This window comes from Diadema antillarum, unplaced genomic scaffold (genome assembly GCF_040938485.1).
Source record: "Diadema antillarum isolate AM-2024a unplaced genomic scaffold, OU_Dant_1.0 seq00001218_RagTag, whole genome shotgun sequence".
NCBI classification, from domain to species: domain Eukaryota; kingdom Metazoa; phylum Echinodermata; class Echinoidea; order Diadematoida; family Diadematidae; genus Diadema; species Diadema antillarum.
The window spans coordinates 103,434-120,252 of record NW_027272010.1 but is presented as its reverse complement, the minus strand read 5'-3'; the positions used below and the strand labels follow the sequence as shown (position 1 = coordinate 120,252).

General features: G+C 38.3%; 1 protein-coding gene across 1 annotated transcript in view; it reads left to right on the top strand.

Moving 5' to 3' along the window:
* LOC139744903 (GON-4-like protein) overlaps window positions 1–16,819 on the top strand; it is a 100,527-nt gene that overhangs the window by 35,662 nt on the left and 48,046 nt on the right. Inside the window, exons 7-8 of the mRNA XM_071655316.1 lie at window positions 14,012–14,189; window positions 14,718–14,837. Of these exons, the coding sequence (XP_071511417.1) occupies window positions 14,012–14,189; window positions 14,718–14,837 (298 nt within the window). The remainder of the gene's footprint in view (window positions 1–14,011; window positions 14,190–14,717; window positions 14,838–16,819) is intronic.

The following is a 16,819-nucleotide window of genomic DNA, read 5'->3' as shown; positions in this document are numbered from 1 at the left end:
AATTTTGTGGATAGCGTAACTAAAAAACCGTTTGAGGTATCTTAATAAAACTTGGCATGTTTATGTATGAGTGGGTGAAGTTGTGCCTATCAACTTGTAGGTGCACATGCTCAAGGTCAAAGGGTCAAGGTCAAGTACTAAAAATTTCACTATTTCCCCCATATCCATGCAATCCCTGAAGGTATTTTCTTGAAACTTAGTGTAAGATGAACTACCAAATGAAGATTCTCCAGAGAGAGTTTTGGGTCACAAGGTCAAGGGTCAATGGTCAAGTCAAAAAGTTGAAATTTCCATGTTTTTCTCCATATCTCGCAAATGGTTCAAGGTATCTTTGTGGAACTTAGTATATATGCATGTACAGATGGGCAGTGATTATCTAGGGAAGTTGGGGGTCATGGGTCAAAGGTCAAGGTCAACTCCTACAAATGTCACTACTTCCCTCCTATTTATGCAATGCCTGAAGGATTTTTTTTTTGAAACTTGATATATATGCATGTATGTATATATATTCTGTGGGAAGTTTCTTGCCGAAAGGTCAATGGTCAAAGGTCAAGTGTGAAAGTGCTAAATTACTTTTCTTCCTCCATATCTCGAAAGTAACTCAAGGTATCATCTAGTCCAGATTCTGGACGTTTTTTATCATTACGAGTCCACGCGCCGCTCCACAGCTTATCGAGCTATCCCCTGTAACCGCTTGATGCCAACAAACCTGTCCAAAAAAAAAAAAACGTCCAGAATGATTTGACAGTGCGTAGGGTCAAAAGTTCATATTAGGTATGCTGACGTATTGCCCTATCCCTCGCAAGCTCATTGCGTATGCATGAAAACTAAGGGATCGATCACAGAAAAGAGTTCTGTGGGATCGATCGATCTGCAGCCAGCTGTGTGCATTGCACCGTGAATACAGTGCGATCTGCAACAATTACTAATTATGTGCACAGAGATGCCTGCATTTTTGCACAACACACATTATCACAATCAAAGATCCAACTCTTTGATCACAATGCAATGCGATACTCAGTTCTTCAGTGATCCGTACCATGCATTGTTGCACAGCTGATTCGTGCAACGTTTTTGATTGGCTGAAAGTTATGGTTGCAGTCATCTAGGACCTACTTTCACGTGGTGTTTTGGACTTTGTTGTGCCCAGATTCGATGATGACTTGAATATTATTCTTGAGATTGAAAATGGCGAGCCACAAATCGCCAGCTCGGCGATGTATGATTTGTGATGTGCCACTTCTAACGTCCAAACACTACATGAAACTGCAAAGAACTCTGTGAAGGTCGTGAGATGTGGACCTCAAGAAAAGTTGGAAGATTTGTTTGGCGATGTTATTGTTGGTAAAGGGGATCAATATATGTTTTTTTTTTTGGGGGGGGGGGATTGTGCCAATCATATTCATTAAAGGAAATAATTTTGTCATCAATTATTCGTCATTAATAATATTGTATGATGAAATCAGGAACTATTTCATAAGTACAAACCAACTAGATTTCTTCGTTCATCCACTGCTCACACCCTTCGAGTTCCCTGTACTCATCACTCATGGGGCAACAGAACTTTCACCCAGTCTGGTTTTTCTCTCTGGAACTCACTGCCTTTGAAACTGAGAATGGAGACCTCTTTCCCTCTGTTCAAGAGGGAACTCAAGACCTTTTTATTTCAGTAACTGTGCTTTCTTTCAATTGGGATCTCTTCCTGAATGAAGCAATGTGAGAGGAGGTCTTACCTTTCTGCGCCAGGAGTGCCACTGTGTGACAGACATGGCGCATTACAAGACTCCGTTATTATTATTATTATTAAATATTCAGAAATTAAAGAAATTCTTTAATTGACATAGGCACTTGTATGCACCTGTTTTCGCTATTATCTGGCCCACTAAATAACAATGTAATTTTGTAATGTAAGTTCAGGGCTGTGAGATGTGGGTTCTATGAACCGGTACTTAGCTATGGTATACAAGATATCAAGCATATTCAGGGGTGGTGGAGGTGAAGGGGATGCATTACACAATTTGTAGTGCAAAGTTTTGAAGTACATGTAAGGAACCAGAAAGTGCCTTTTTTGTTTGTTCTTTTCCCCAAATGTTAGTAGAGAGCAGTCTAAATTTAAAGAATTGCACTAAGTTTGTACAACTTTTATCATTTTATTACCACTTCATGTAGGGCCTACTGGGCAGTTAGACCGAAACTATTCACTTTGATAATTTCTGTAACAGAGACAATTAGACCAATATCCCTGTTGTAAGAATACCCCGTCACTCAGTCTTTTGTTTGTTAGTCTTCATGATAATAAAGCTAAATTTAGTAAACCAAGATGAAGACGCTTAAGGGCATTTTTGCTACAGAGATATTGGTCCATTTGTCTCTGGCATTACAGAAGTGAACAGTTTTGGTTGAACTGCCCTTCTGCATATGATATGCATATGTGACTGTGCACCTCAAAACGAACATAAAGTCGCACACATTGGTTTTGCGTGAGGACTGAAAATAAGTGAAATGGGTCAACCTAGCCGAACTTGACTTTTCTTTATTATCTGAAAGAGCGGGTCTTCTTTTACATTATGCTAAAATTTGGTATCATAAAACGGGCAGGAAAGTGTGTTTTTAGCAGTTTATCTCAAACATTTTTGGTAGAATAGTGTGATTATGTGTGTCTTTAGAATCCCTTTTTCATTTCTGAAAAACCTTGTCCACACTCTTCACTTTCAACTCTAATAACTTTTGAAAGGATGGCGATACTGCTTTGAAAGTTGGCATTAATTATGGACAGAATGTTTTAATGAGGCATGCTTAATTTCAGTTTAATCTGATAATCCCTTTATTGTTGTTACTCTGGTGGTTTACTTCCTGTTTTTGTCCCATTCATCGCACAGCCAGCACAGTTTGGTAAAGATTAAGCGCTTGAATAGACACTGTACTTCAGAACCTCTTTTCTCAGTTCATACTTTTCCTGAGTTTTTGCTTTCTTTCCAATATTTAGATAGGTTAGGAGAGTCCATTTGATTTGAGTTATACATCATTTTAAAGCTTAAAGTCTGCTCTTTCAGAATATGGTCTTAACTAAAACTTTATGTCTGGCGACTTTTTGTTTGTTTTGAGGTGCAGTGTCACATATATAATATATATATATATATATATATATATATATCTTCCTTTTTTCTTCTTTTTTTTTTTGCAAACCATACCTGTATTTGCTCAAAATAGTAGCTCCGTAGGCCTATTCATATCAAAAGACAGTCTGACAGAGCAACTTGTTTGTTTCTAATTCACAAACATTTAAGGGGGATATCAGCGTGAAATTATGCTTGGGAAATGTGTGGGCCATGCACACAACACACACAAACGCATACACGCATGTGCACACACACACACACACACACAAACATACACAAACACATGCACACACACACGCACACTCACATGTTAGCAATTTGATTAAACCCCCTGTTACAAATCACATTCAAATTAAAACATTGTACATGTACTTTGTACATACAGCTGTACAGTGTAGTAGACTTTACTTTTTTTCAACATTTATGGCACCTGATTATTGGTAAATAAATTTAGATTTTTTTTTTTCAGTGTTGAGGTGTGGTCAGGAAATACATCAATTTATCACTATTGTACTTTGAAATGTACAATGTACAGTGTACATCATGTGCAATATATGTACAGAGACTCCAACTCTCTCGTTTTCGACGGGAGATCTCCCGCCGAAAACCCACTTTTGCAAAATCTCCCATTCTCCCGTTTGAGATTTAATTTCTCCCGCCCTGGCTCAATGTCTCCCGTTGGAAAGGATTTCTTACTTATTGCTATCGTATGTTGCAAAAATAAGCCTTATAGCACCAGAGAGCATCTATAACCCTAGGAACTTCGCGCTTCGCACACATAAACTTGGGTCTCCCGTTTGCTAGGGGTTTCAGGCGGGAGAATCTCCAGATCAGAAGGTGCTTGGGGTTGGAGTCTCTGTATGTACTGTTAAATACACTGTGTAGTCTTCATCATTTCATGTACAGTAAGAGCAGACAGCAAAGTGAAAACAAATGGAGTACGAGTAGTGTAATTTGAACATATGTATAATTTGTACATTTTTTAATCACATTACTTCTTAAGCCTTCATTATAAAAATTTGGCCATTCACATTACTTCTTAAGCCTTCATTATAAAAATTTGGCCATGATGGTAAAACTGTTAATGTTGTACCAACTACCAAGGAAGTTTCAAAGCTAGCATCCCACTCCCAACTGTCAATAATGAGTTCAAAAAGTTGTCACTCTGGGAAGGACGTTCAAAATAATTCCTCAGGTGTATAAGTGTCTTTAAAGTTGGATACTGTAAAACGAGAAATGTTCGCGTGCATTTTAATTTCGCGAATTTCGCGAGCGTGAAGATTTGCGAAATTAAAATGCACGCGAAAGTTCTTTTGTACACTATGTGCACTGAATGCCAGTGGCAGTTCGCGAAAATTTCATGCCGCAAAAAAGGCCGTCGGCTCCAATTGGCGAAAAATTCATGCCGCGAATATATCATGTTTTACAGTATTCTGTGCCACCAAGTACTCATAAGGAACTGAAATTAAATGTTCTATAGTTGATAGAATATTTATATTTCAGTTGTTTCTCCATGCTCTTGAAATTCCTTCATTATACACTTTCATTTGTACATGTACATGTACAAGTACTGTAATATACAATACATTTACTGTATATTCATGATAGTTCGTGATCATTGTTCAACAACAGTGCATTTAATTATTTCAAATAAAATACATTGTAAACTGTTTGATTCTGAATTTTAATGTCAGAGAAATAATTTGATATGTCACATTTCAGTCTGATTACCGTGAGTAGTAGACTCTCATTACACATCAAAAACACAGGATTAACACAAACTGGTTACAAGTTAAGACAAAGAAATCTTCCTGGTCCCACTGTAGATTTTGTTTTTTCATTTGTTGTGTTTTACAACAATTCTTGGTTTAAAAAAAAAAAAATTGCTTCGAAGTTCAAAAAAGAAAATAGATTAATTGCTACACAGTTCAAACTACAGGTACAAATGTTCATGTGCATTAACAGAACTAGTTTTATTTTTATCAAAATGGGCCAAAGAATATACTGTACTTCTCATGAATGATTTTGTATGTAAAGAAAGTATGTAGACAAGTTCTTGGTAGTTGTACAACTCAAAAACATACTCTACACATGTGTACACTGTATGCATAGATGAACATGCGATGTACAATTACATGTGCAGACAAACAGCATAACAGTTCAATTTTCAAACACCCACCCAAACACCCAAAACACACAGCCCTTCCCCACTTGGCATGGTCTGTATGTACATGTACGTGTAATCCACTACATCACAAAAACACAACCTTGAACTAAAATATTTCAACTTTTCCATAATTTTATCACTTGTAATTACGATATGTACCCATCAACATGTCCAATGAAATGAAAATATTCACGCCTAAAAAACAAAGTACAGTATGAAAAGTAGGTGTGTACAAAAGAGCAAGGTACCGTAATTGCAGTGATAAAAAGAAAATTATTGTACATGTAGCATGGAACTGCAAAAATTTAGGTACACCAGAAACCAATGTACCAACCACTCACCATTACAAACCTTAAAGGACAAGTTCACCTTCATAAACATAAGGATTGAGAAAATGCAACAATATTAGTAGAACACATCAGTGAAAGTTTGAGGAAAATTGGACAATCGATGCAAAAGTTATGAATTTTTTAAATTTTTGTGTTGGAACCGCTGGATGAGGAGACTACTACAGCTTGTGAGTCATATGCGTACAACAGTATAAAGAAAATATAAAAGAAAATTCAACATATTTTCATTTTTTTCGCATAATAAAAGAGCAATTGACTTGCCTCTTTCTTATCGGTAACGAGTCAGGGGAATGTGTACTTTTTTTCAAAAGATGGAATTTTGTGAAATTCTCTTTATATTTTCCTTATATTGTTGTACGCATGTGACATCTAAGTTATTCATACGCTGCAGTAGTCTTCTCATCCAGCGGGTACTGCACAAAAACTTCAAAAAATCATAACTTTTGAACGGATTGTCTGATTTTCCTCAAACTTTCAATGATGTGTTCTACTAATATTGCTACATTCTCTCAATCCTTATGTTTATGAAGGTGAACTTGTCCTTTAAGGATGAAAAACACCCACAGTGGATTCTTGTTTTAAAACAATCATATGAATTCTCTAAAAAACAATTTTCAAAGCCCAATGGTACAAGCTACATGTACATGTGTATACGTAACATTTTTCAGTTAAAAAAAAAAAAATCTGAGCTACGATGTACAGCTGTACAGCTGTACATGATTCTTCATGTTACCAGTATATCTGATAAGGCCTGAAAATTGAGTGCTTTTAAAAAGTGGATATAATCGTCTAGATTACTTGGGCATCCACACAAAACCGTACTGGGTATGTTGCTTACGTCAACACCCAGGCCAGACACAATGGTAGCTATCAGAACTCTGATTTCACCATCTGTTGCCAACATGCTGTCAACAATTTCCTTTTGGATATCAGTTTCCACGGTGGTACATATAAACTTATTAACATACCTGTGGCAACCTTCTGGAAGCAGTGCCATAAAGGCCGCATACACATTACTGCACATTTTTCTTATCATCCTTTCAATACATGCACCATGGATCTTCAAGTCATCTGCCAGCCACTTGAACATTGTATCTAAATCTCTTGCAGCAGACTTGACAACATGTTTTATATTTTGCTTGTCCGGCAACTGATTTACCCACACATGCACATAATTGCGAAGACCAAAGTTTTTGATGATACCGCTACGCACATCTCTGGTTGCAGTGGCTGTCAGGGCAACAGTGGGACTGACAACTTGAGTTTCGATCGTAATTCACCCAATTTTCCATACGCTGCTCGAAATGCTTTGGTGTCTCCAGATGCAGTCCCCCTATTTGAAAAATAAGAAGAAAAAAAACAGTAAGATTAAAAAAAAAAAACATTTTCTACATTGCACATGTGAGTTTAATAATGCCTGCAGTCTCTACAATGCATATCGCATAGCCATAAGACTGCATAATTTTAATCTATAGATGAACAAGTATGAGTACATTTGCATACTGAAGCATGTTCCTATTTGAGTTTTTTCTCAATGTATATACACATGAAAAATTAGTCTGTGGGCCACAGCGTGTGTCTCGATCGCTCCTCTGTGTAGAGGAGCAAAGCCGACGAGACACAGGCTGGGGCTCACAGACTAAAGCTAATGCAGTAGGCCTATGTGTAATTGCATTTGTATGCGAGAAAGTTACAGTAGTTACTGTACTGTACAAAACAATTAAACCAGTGCAGTTACGGTGTTAACAATTTATCACAATTACACAGGATTTAACTCAGTACACCTAGGAACACTCACAAGAGTAGTACTGTAGTAGAAGCCTGACATGTGTTTACCCTACCCGGCCCAGAGGCCAGACATATAACTACATTTAGTTTTACAATCATTTTTTGTTGTTCAACTAGGGGCCTACAGTTACAGTTTGTAATTCAAGACGAGAGACACGTAATGAGAGTTGCCTTGACGAATCATTTTTAGAAACTGGATAGATCTAAATGATTAGCTTACCGCTAGGCCACTTGAGTCTTTGACTTTGTCACGCAGGCCAAGCAAGATCCATAGCCCTGCTCATCTGGTCCGAAATTAAAGACTTCAAAGGCATGAGAACAAGAGCCACAGCTTTTGGAGAGTCTGGTCCATCATGTAGATCTAGTTTGCGAAGAATATCAACGCATAACGGTGCAGCTTGGAAGTTGGAACACCACACTATTGCCGAAACCAGTCGGCAGGGAGATAAACAAATCATGACCACGCACGGAGAAACGAGTACGTGTAGTAGGGACTTCTATGTTCTGGTTCTGCTGCTGCTCCCTGAAACCGTCAACGAATCCAAGCTTCTCAGTAGCACATTGCATTGAATGCTCTTCTCATTATCACTGTCAGAAAAGCGACGCGGAGACGCTGATGTTGACATCCATTGATCATGTAAACAAGATTTGGAGGAAATACTTGAAATGTTGCACAGATTTTGGTCGGAAAACACAAGACTCGGAATCAATACGAAAAGCACATTGCACAAGCTGTATGCTGTACACGCGATCCGGGGGATCCCCGATCGAGAAGTAAAAGCCACCTTGAAATTGACATGTACGATAGGTCACGATGCTTTAAATGGGCGAATATCTTTTCTATACGTATTTATCAATTTTTCATTTGTAATTTTTATATCATTTTTTTTGTCAAAAATAGATTTAAAATGTTAATAATTGTGATATTTATGGTTTAATTTATAACAGTTATGGGAACGAGTAGAAGTTAGTTTTAATCTTACGCACGGTTTATGTACGTTCTAATTTCATTCTCCTCTTATGATCTCTTAGATATATTATTTGAGCAATTTTTGATAAGAAGAAAAATAATTTTGAAGTTCCATTAATATATGTTGAGATTAATACAAATATTGGTGTAAAATACGTGTGTTATATTGCTAAATGCAACGTACCTGTTTGCAATAAGACTACAAGATTAGAGATCGATCGACTTTTTTCGATCCCGCAAATTGCCTGCTGGAAATGATTGACGCGATCTCATCGACCAATCAGGATGCTCGAAATGAATGAGGGGGTGGGGGGGCCAATTTTTTCCGAAATATTTCGGGGAGATTTTGGCAAACCAGACTGGACTGTTTTGGAGGTCGAGATGCGTGCGTGCGCGGCAAATTAATACACGAGCGTACGGTGGTGCATACTCGTGCTGTAGCGGTGTGTGCGCGCGGTAAATGATCACACAAAAAAAAAACATGAAACTTATACCCCCGTCACACTAGAGGCTGAATGAGCCGGAATGCCGTTGCCGTTGGAATGATAATTCTTCCTGCACTCCTGCATATTCGAAGTGCATTCTAAAAATTCCGACGACATTCTGACTGCATTCCAAACATTCGGGCCCATTCTTGTGGCCAGTGCGAATGTTTTACCCATGCTTAAAACATTCGAGGAGCATTCGAAGTGGAGAAATATCGATCTGCATTCGAAGGGTATTCTAATTGGACTCTGATTACATTCTAAACATTCCTACGTCATTCTGAATATTCCTACGGCATTCTAACAACATTTGAAACTATCTGACCTCATTTGAGGGAGAATTGGAACGGTGTTGCACCTCAAATTCTGCCAAAATATCTCAAATGCTCAAATGCTCATACAATTACCCCCAGTCAAATACTCTGAAGGGAAAAGGTTAGAGTAAAGATTAGAGTTTGGGTAAGGGTTAAGATTAGGTTCAGGATTAGGAGTAGGGTTAGGGTCATGGGAAGGGTCTGGGATAATTGCCCAGGGGGTAATTGGGCTGGACACTCTTTCACGGAGGTCTTGCTGGAGGACAGCAATCTGTAGCAAAGCATATGGTCCAAGGATGATCGGGTTGAGACCATTTTATACGCTATCGGAGACCATTTCGGCGGCATTCTTGACACACAAGGGACATTCATGTTGCATTCTAAAGTACATTCTAAACTTTTTGTATTCTAATTTTTCGGGCTGCATTCTATTTGAATTCGTGAACACTCAAAGTATATTTGGTAGCCATTCTGGGAACGTTCTGACCGCATTCAAAATGAGTTTGTACTGAATTCAAGGCGCTTTTCGACCATCAGACTTCTGGCAGCAATCTAACCACGCTCGTGCTGCATTCGAAATGCTTTCTTCAAATTCTGACCGCATTCTAACAGCATTCTGGATATTCCTATAGCGTTCCAAGTACATTCGAGCAGCATTCGAGAGCTAATTCATGTGGAATGTGCAAGAATGATTCAAGAAAGGTTCAAAGTGCATTCCAAATATTCGAACAGCATTCCCTACCAAGCTGTTAGAATTTGAATTTTTCTCTGGAATGTGACCCAAATTTTGAAAATCCTTAATTCCGGTTGGTTCTGCTTGATTCGTGCTGATTCTGAATTTGTGTGACGGGGGTATTACATATTCATGTATGCATGTTCTACCTAACAGTGATTCTCTTTGGAACTTTGAGGTCAAAGGTCAAAGGCCAGGTTTAGATGATAATATTTTACCATTTGATACTGAAATTACACTTTTTCTCCATACCTTGAAAAGTACTCAATGCATAAACTTATAAAAGGGTCAAAAGTCAAGTAAAAATCCGCAATTCCCCAAATGGCTGCACTCTGACATTTTTAATCATTCATCCAATTGAACCTAGTTCTAGGAAAGTGAACATTCAGCACATTTGTGGCAAACCTGTCATTTTGATATTTTGCCAATTACGTGAAACTGTCATCACACATTGTCAAGACATTGTACTATAGACCTATTAGGAGAACCATGCGTTATGGCGGAGGCATACCAGTCGTCGTAGCGACATTTCTAGTTGTATTGTAGCTCACCTGAGCTGAAGAGAGGGGTTGAAATTGGGGCCTAAATTGTACGTTTTCATCATTTTCCTGAAAATTTTCTGAATGAATTTTCACCAAACTTGGCAGGTCGCATCTTAGAGGGATAGGATCTCAATCTGTACAAATAGGCACCATGCCCCACTTGGGTGTCCCCAGGACCTCCCCCATCCCTCAATTAAGGAATCGTTAGAATCTTTTCTAGAACCAGAATTGATAGAGCCAAGTTAATACTATGAGTTAGTATGTTGATGACGTTTCAAGTTTGTTCATGGTGGAATCAGGGGTGTCCCCATCCCCAGCCCCCCTTTGTCACCGGGGGTCCAAATGGGGACTTAAATTGTATTTGTTCGTCTTCTTCTTGAAAAACTCTTGATGGATTTTCACCAAACTTGACAGGTAGCATGTCGGGGGGTTAAGATCTCAATTTCTTCAGCTGGGCACCATGCTCACCGTAGGGGCTCATGGGAGAGGAGGGCAAATAATTACAAATCTTCTCTGAAACCATAAGTGATAAAGTGAAGTTAATACTATGAATTAGTACATTGTTGATGACTGTAGTTTCTAGTTTGTTCATTGCATATCCAGGTTTGCCCCCCACCCCCCATTGAAGCTGGGGAAGGAGGGATCCAAATACAGGCTTAAATTGTACATTTATTTTTCTCCATCTTCTTGAAAACAACGTGGTGGATTTTCACAAAACTTGGCAGGTAGCATTTGTTGGGGATAGGATCTCAATTTGTTCGAATGGCCACCATGCTCCCCTTTGGGGCATCAGGGGGCCCACACTGCCCAAATGAAGGAATAATCAGAAATATTAATTTCTAGAATCAAAGATGATAGAGCTGTAAGTTTTTATGCCTCTGCCACAAAGTGGTGCCGAAGGCATTATGTTTTTGGGTTGTCTGTCCTTCCGTTCTTCCGTCCGTCTGTAATTAATTTTGTAGACAGCATACCTAAAAATCTTTTGAGATATCGTAATGAAACTTGGCATGTATGTGTATTACGGGGTGAAGTTGTGCCTATCAACTTGTGGGTGCACATGCTGAAGGTCAAAGGACTAAAGGTCAGGGTCAAATGCTTAAAATTTCACTATTTCCCCCATATCTATGCAGTGCCTGAAGATATTTTCTTGAAACTTAGTGTATACACGTAATTACCCAATTAAGATTCTCTGGTGAAAGTTTGGGGTCATGAGGTCAAAGGTCAAAATGTCAAGTAAAAATGTCAAAGGTCAAGGGCAAAACTTCAAAATTTTACTATTTCCCTCTTATATGCAATGCCAGCAGGATTATTATTTTTTGTTTAACTTGGTGTATGCATGTATAACCCAATAGAGATTCTGTGGGAAGGGTTTTTTTTTTCTCCAAAAAGGTCAAAGGTCAAAGATCAAGTGAAAATGCTAAACTTACTTCTTCCTCCATATCTCGGAAGTGGCTAAAGTTATCTTAAAACTTAGTATATATTTATGCAAGTTCTGCCTGACAGTGATTCTATTATGAATTTTAGGGTCAAAGGCCGGATGAAAATGGTAACAATGTACATTCAATGCAGAAATTGCACTTTTTCTCCATACCTTGAAAATTACTCAATGCACAAACTTATAAAAGGGTCAAAGTAAAGTTAAAGTCCTTAAATCCCCAAACACATGCTCTCCTATGCATCCAATTCGACCTAGGTCAAGGAAGGTAAACATTCATCACATTTATGACAAACATGTGATTTTAATATTTTGCTAATTTTGTGAAAATGTATTCACACATTGTCCACATGTACTACCTATTAAGGGAATCATGCATTATGGCGGAGGCATACCAGTCGCCATAGCGACATTTCTAATTTTTATTTATTTTTTTTTTTTATGCCTCCGCCACGAAGTGGTGCCGGAGGCATTATGTTTTCGGGTTGTCCGTCCGTCCTTCCGTCCGTCCGTCCGTCGTAGCGTGCTAACGAGAGTATGCTTGTGTGGCTAGGAGAACAATAGTGCACAATAGATGGCCTTTATTCCGTCAGGCTTGTGTGGCTAAAATTTTTGCTTGTGTGTCTATTTTAACAAAAGGGAGAACAAAGGGGTAGACACACAAGTATATCACCATAAGGTCGTACGTCCTTCCGTCCGTCCGTAATGAATTTTGTGGCAAGCGTAACTAAAAAACCTTCAGAGGTATCCGAATGAAACTTGGCATGTATGTGTATTAGGGGGTGAAGTTGTGCCTATCAACTTTTGGGTGCACATGCTCAAGGTCAAAGGTCAAAAGGTCAAGGTCAAATACATAAAATTTCACTATTTCCTCCATATCTATGCATTGCCTGAAGATATTTTCTTGAAACTTAGGGTATACATGTATTACCCAATTAAGATTCTCTGGTGAAAGTTTTGGGTCATGAGGTCAAAGGTCAAGGTCAAAAGGTCAAGTAAAAACATTCAAATTTCACTTTTTCCTCTGTGCCTTGGAAATTGTTCTAGGTGTCTTCATGGAACATATGATTATACGCTGTATATGATTATCTAGGGAATTTAGGGTTCATGGGGTCAAAGGTCAAGGGCAACGCTTCCAAATTTTACTATTTCCCTCATATTTATGCAATGCTAGCAAGATTATTTTTTTTTTAGACTTGGTGTATGCATGTATAACCCAATAGAGATTCTCTGTTAAGTTTTTTCTTTTCTTTTTTTGCCTCAAAGGTCAAAAGGTCAAAGATCAAGTGAAAGTGCTGAACTAACTGTTTCCTCCATAATACTATCTAGGAAATGGTTCAAGTTATCGTGAAACTTACTACATATTTATGCATGTTCTGCCTGACAGTGATTATCTTAACATGAATTTGAGGGTCAAAGCCAGATGAAAATGGCAACAATTTACTATTCAATACAGAAATTGCACTTTTTCTCCATACCTTGAAAATTACTCAGTGCATAAACTTATGAATGGATCAAAGTCAAGTTAAAGTTCTTAAATCTCCAAATACATGCTCTCCTATTCATCCAATTAAACCTAGGTCAAGGAAGGTGAGCATATAACACATTTGTGACAAACTTGGCATTTTAATATTTTGCCAATTTTGTGAAAATGTAATCACACATTGTCCACATGTACTATAGACCTATTAGGAGAACCATGCATTATGGTGGAGGCATACCTGTCGCCGTAGCGACATTTCTAGTTTTCAAAACTGCATTGTCAAATTTTCCAAGTACAGTGTAGAACCTACTTAGCAAACCTGTATTTTTAACAATGTGATTGAATATGCTAATGGATACCATGCCCCCAGCTCTCAAAGCTGCCCCACCCCCAAAGATTGCAATATTCTTGGGTGAAAGTCTGCAAGAATGTATGGATGGTGAACTAGGCTTGCAATACTCGGGTGAGTGTGAGACGCTTTGGTCTCTCTCCCTCTCTCTCTCTTTCTCTCTCTCTTTTGGGGGAATCTCTTCTACATTTTAGCTGTGAATGAATACTCACTTTTTTTCTGTCACATTTTCTCTTTCATGTGGAAAAACTATCTTGTGCCACAAATGACTACCAGGAGGCCACTATAATCGCTCATCGTACCAGATCCAAGTGTCCAATAGACAAGCCTTTGGAGGCGATCGAGGCATCATTTGTTGCGCCAGATGCAGAACATGACATGTATGATGTGTATGAATCCGATCATGAAGATGTGGAATGGAAAAAATGGCTGGCTGGACTCTTTCGTACTGAGGGTATAAAGACATTTCTGTTTTTTCTATCAGTAAAGTCAATATAATCTGGTGTGCTAAACAGGCTTTAAGATTTTGGTCCATGATCTTTGCAACATCTGTATATGACTCATTTATTTTAGGTTCAATTCCTATGAAACATCTAGCATTGTTGTGATATTACTCAATTCAGTTATTGCCAACATGGTGTTGAAATGCACTTTTAGCGTTACTGGTACAATTGTATACTGTTATGCATGTTTCAATATATTCCTAAAGAAAGGATGTCAGTCATGATGCATCTTCTTCTTAAAAGAAAGTTCACTGATTTGATGTTTTCAAACTGTATTTCTACCCGTCAGTTAAAATTTTATGCAAGGTATGTCCATGAAGAAGTGCAAAAGAAAAGTTGTTTTTAGTTGATAAGCATGATATTTCTGCATTTATCAAGGAAGTTGATTCAGTTTCCTGTAATCAGTATACTCTAGTATGTATTGTTTTAAGTATGTGACAGTGTGCAATAAAACATCCTCTCCAATTTCTGCAATTCAGATGTGACCAACGTGGACACAAATGATGACGAACAAAATGATCCTGAATACAATTTCCTGGCAGAAGAAGAAACAATGGATAAAGAAGACTACCGAACTGATAAGGCAGTTCGTGTTAGCAGTAAGTTATCCATCTCATTTTCAGTGCTGCTTTTGTGTAAAGTAAAACTTGTGTAAAAGACGCACTTTTCTTCACGTTGGGAAGTACCAGAATTTAAAAATTAGATGTGTCTTGTGTACTAGCACAGCACAGGAGCTCACTCGTCAAACAGGGACTACTCTGTTTATGTACTATTTCTCCTGAAGTAGGTTGGATGCATAATGCTTTCAGGTTGTTCTTCCTAGCATTTGTCCATACAGTCCAGATCATGTGATCATGATTTTAGTGATTTTTCTCAATGCTTGACCCACCTATGCTACATGAGGCGCTGACAAGATTAAGAGCCAATTTTTTCGAAGTCATTGGATTTCAGGACTAAAATTGTGATTTTGAACCAGAACTTAAGCTTGGAATGTACAGTAGAGTGGTAATACAAGGCATTTTCACATCAGCCCGATGTTTCGAAATAGCGCGCTATTTTCTGACTTGGAAAATTAACCCGATCACGAAATAGCGTGCTATTTGATAATGTGAATACAAATTAGCGCACTAATTTCATCGCTCTGATCGAGAAAATTTCTCGAGTCCAATTCGAGAAGTATCCGAAATAACGGGATAATTTGGGAACTAGCGCACTATTTGATAATGTGAAATCACCTCAAGAAATTAGTGCGATGCATCCCATCATGCTTAGCATGTGTGATGGCCATCACGCAGGTAATTTTTTTTGAAAGCGTGCGCTCTACTGGTATACCCGACACTGTTTGCGCATGCTCAGCTGTCGAATTAGCTCGAAAAAATTTTGGGCTAATTCTCTCCGGGCTGATGTGAATAGGAAATGAAACAGCGCGCTAATTGCGATCGCGAAAAATATCTTGAGCTTGGATTATTATTGGGCTGATGTGAAAAACGCCTATTATGTGGGATGAATGATTGAACTAATTAGATAATATTTTGAAAGATATGTTAGGGTAAGAGGCTAGAGGTCATGATCAATGAAACTGAAGTCCACCTTAAAACTCTTTTTACAAATATACAACATGTAGCTTATAGTAACTTGGAAAACAATGTAATGTGGTGTGATGATAAATATGATACAGGAAACTTCCTTTTCACAAAGATATCATTTTGTTTATGTCAATGGTCAAAATCATGAACTTCATCTAGCATGACACTGAATCATACAGTGTGTAAGGGATTTTGGGGGTCACTCTTAGGTCGGATGTGAAGTCAGTAAGTCGGTTGAGCAGGTGGGAGGTCAGTGGGTCAATCTGTTGCAAAATCTTGTTGATGAAACTACTCCCTCAGTTTTTGAGCAATTGACATAAGATTTGGCATGTGTGACATTTACTCCTGCGACAGTTGCATGAAATATCATTATGCTAAGCCAAACACAAAACCTATCCGCAAACGTAACCCTCCTCCTAATCCTCATCTTCACATCAAACTAAACCTAAAACCCTACCACAAGCCTAACCCTAACATTAAGTCCTTTGAGAAAATAAGACTGGAGTAATTGTTGCAGGATCAAATTTTGTGTCACAGTTATAGGTAGACGTGTAAGACACCTTTTTTGTCAGTACATGTAGGTGTTTTTATTGAATAATGCTTTGCCATGATGGTAACTTCCACCATGTGAGGTGCTTCCCCAAGAGAATGAACCAGAAATGTCAAAGTGTAGGGGGACGTCTGACAACATACAGAATGACTGATATCGACACCACTAACCAGGGGCCCGTCTTATAAAGCCTTCAAATCAATCACAAGTCCCCAAATCAATCTCAACTTGCATTGCAGCTCTCACAAAACTTGTGATTGATTTCTATCACAAGTCTTTATAAGACAGGCCCCAGGATTACGTAAGGTGTTCCTCTTTACTTCTGCCAACTTGGCACACAGCGTTACCTCTTCTTTGTTACATTTCCATCTCTCCATCGATCCTCACACATCATAATCTACAATATCGATCTGCTATTTCCCTTACAGCATCCTTCTTGATTGTA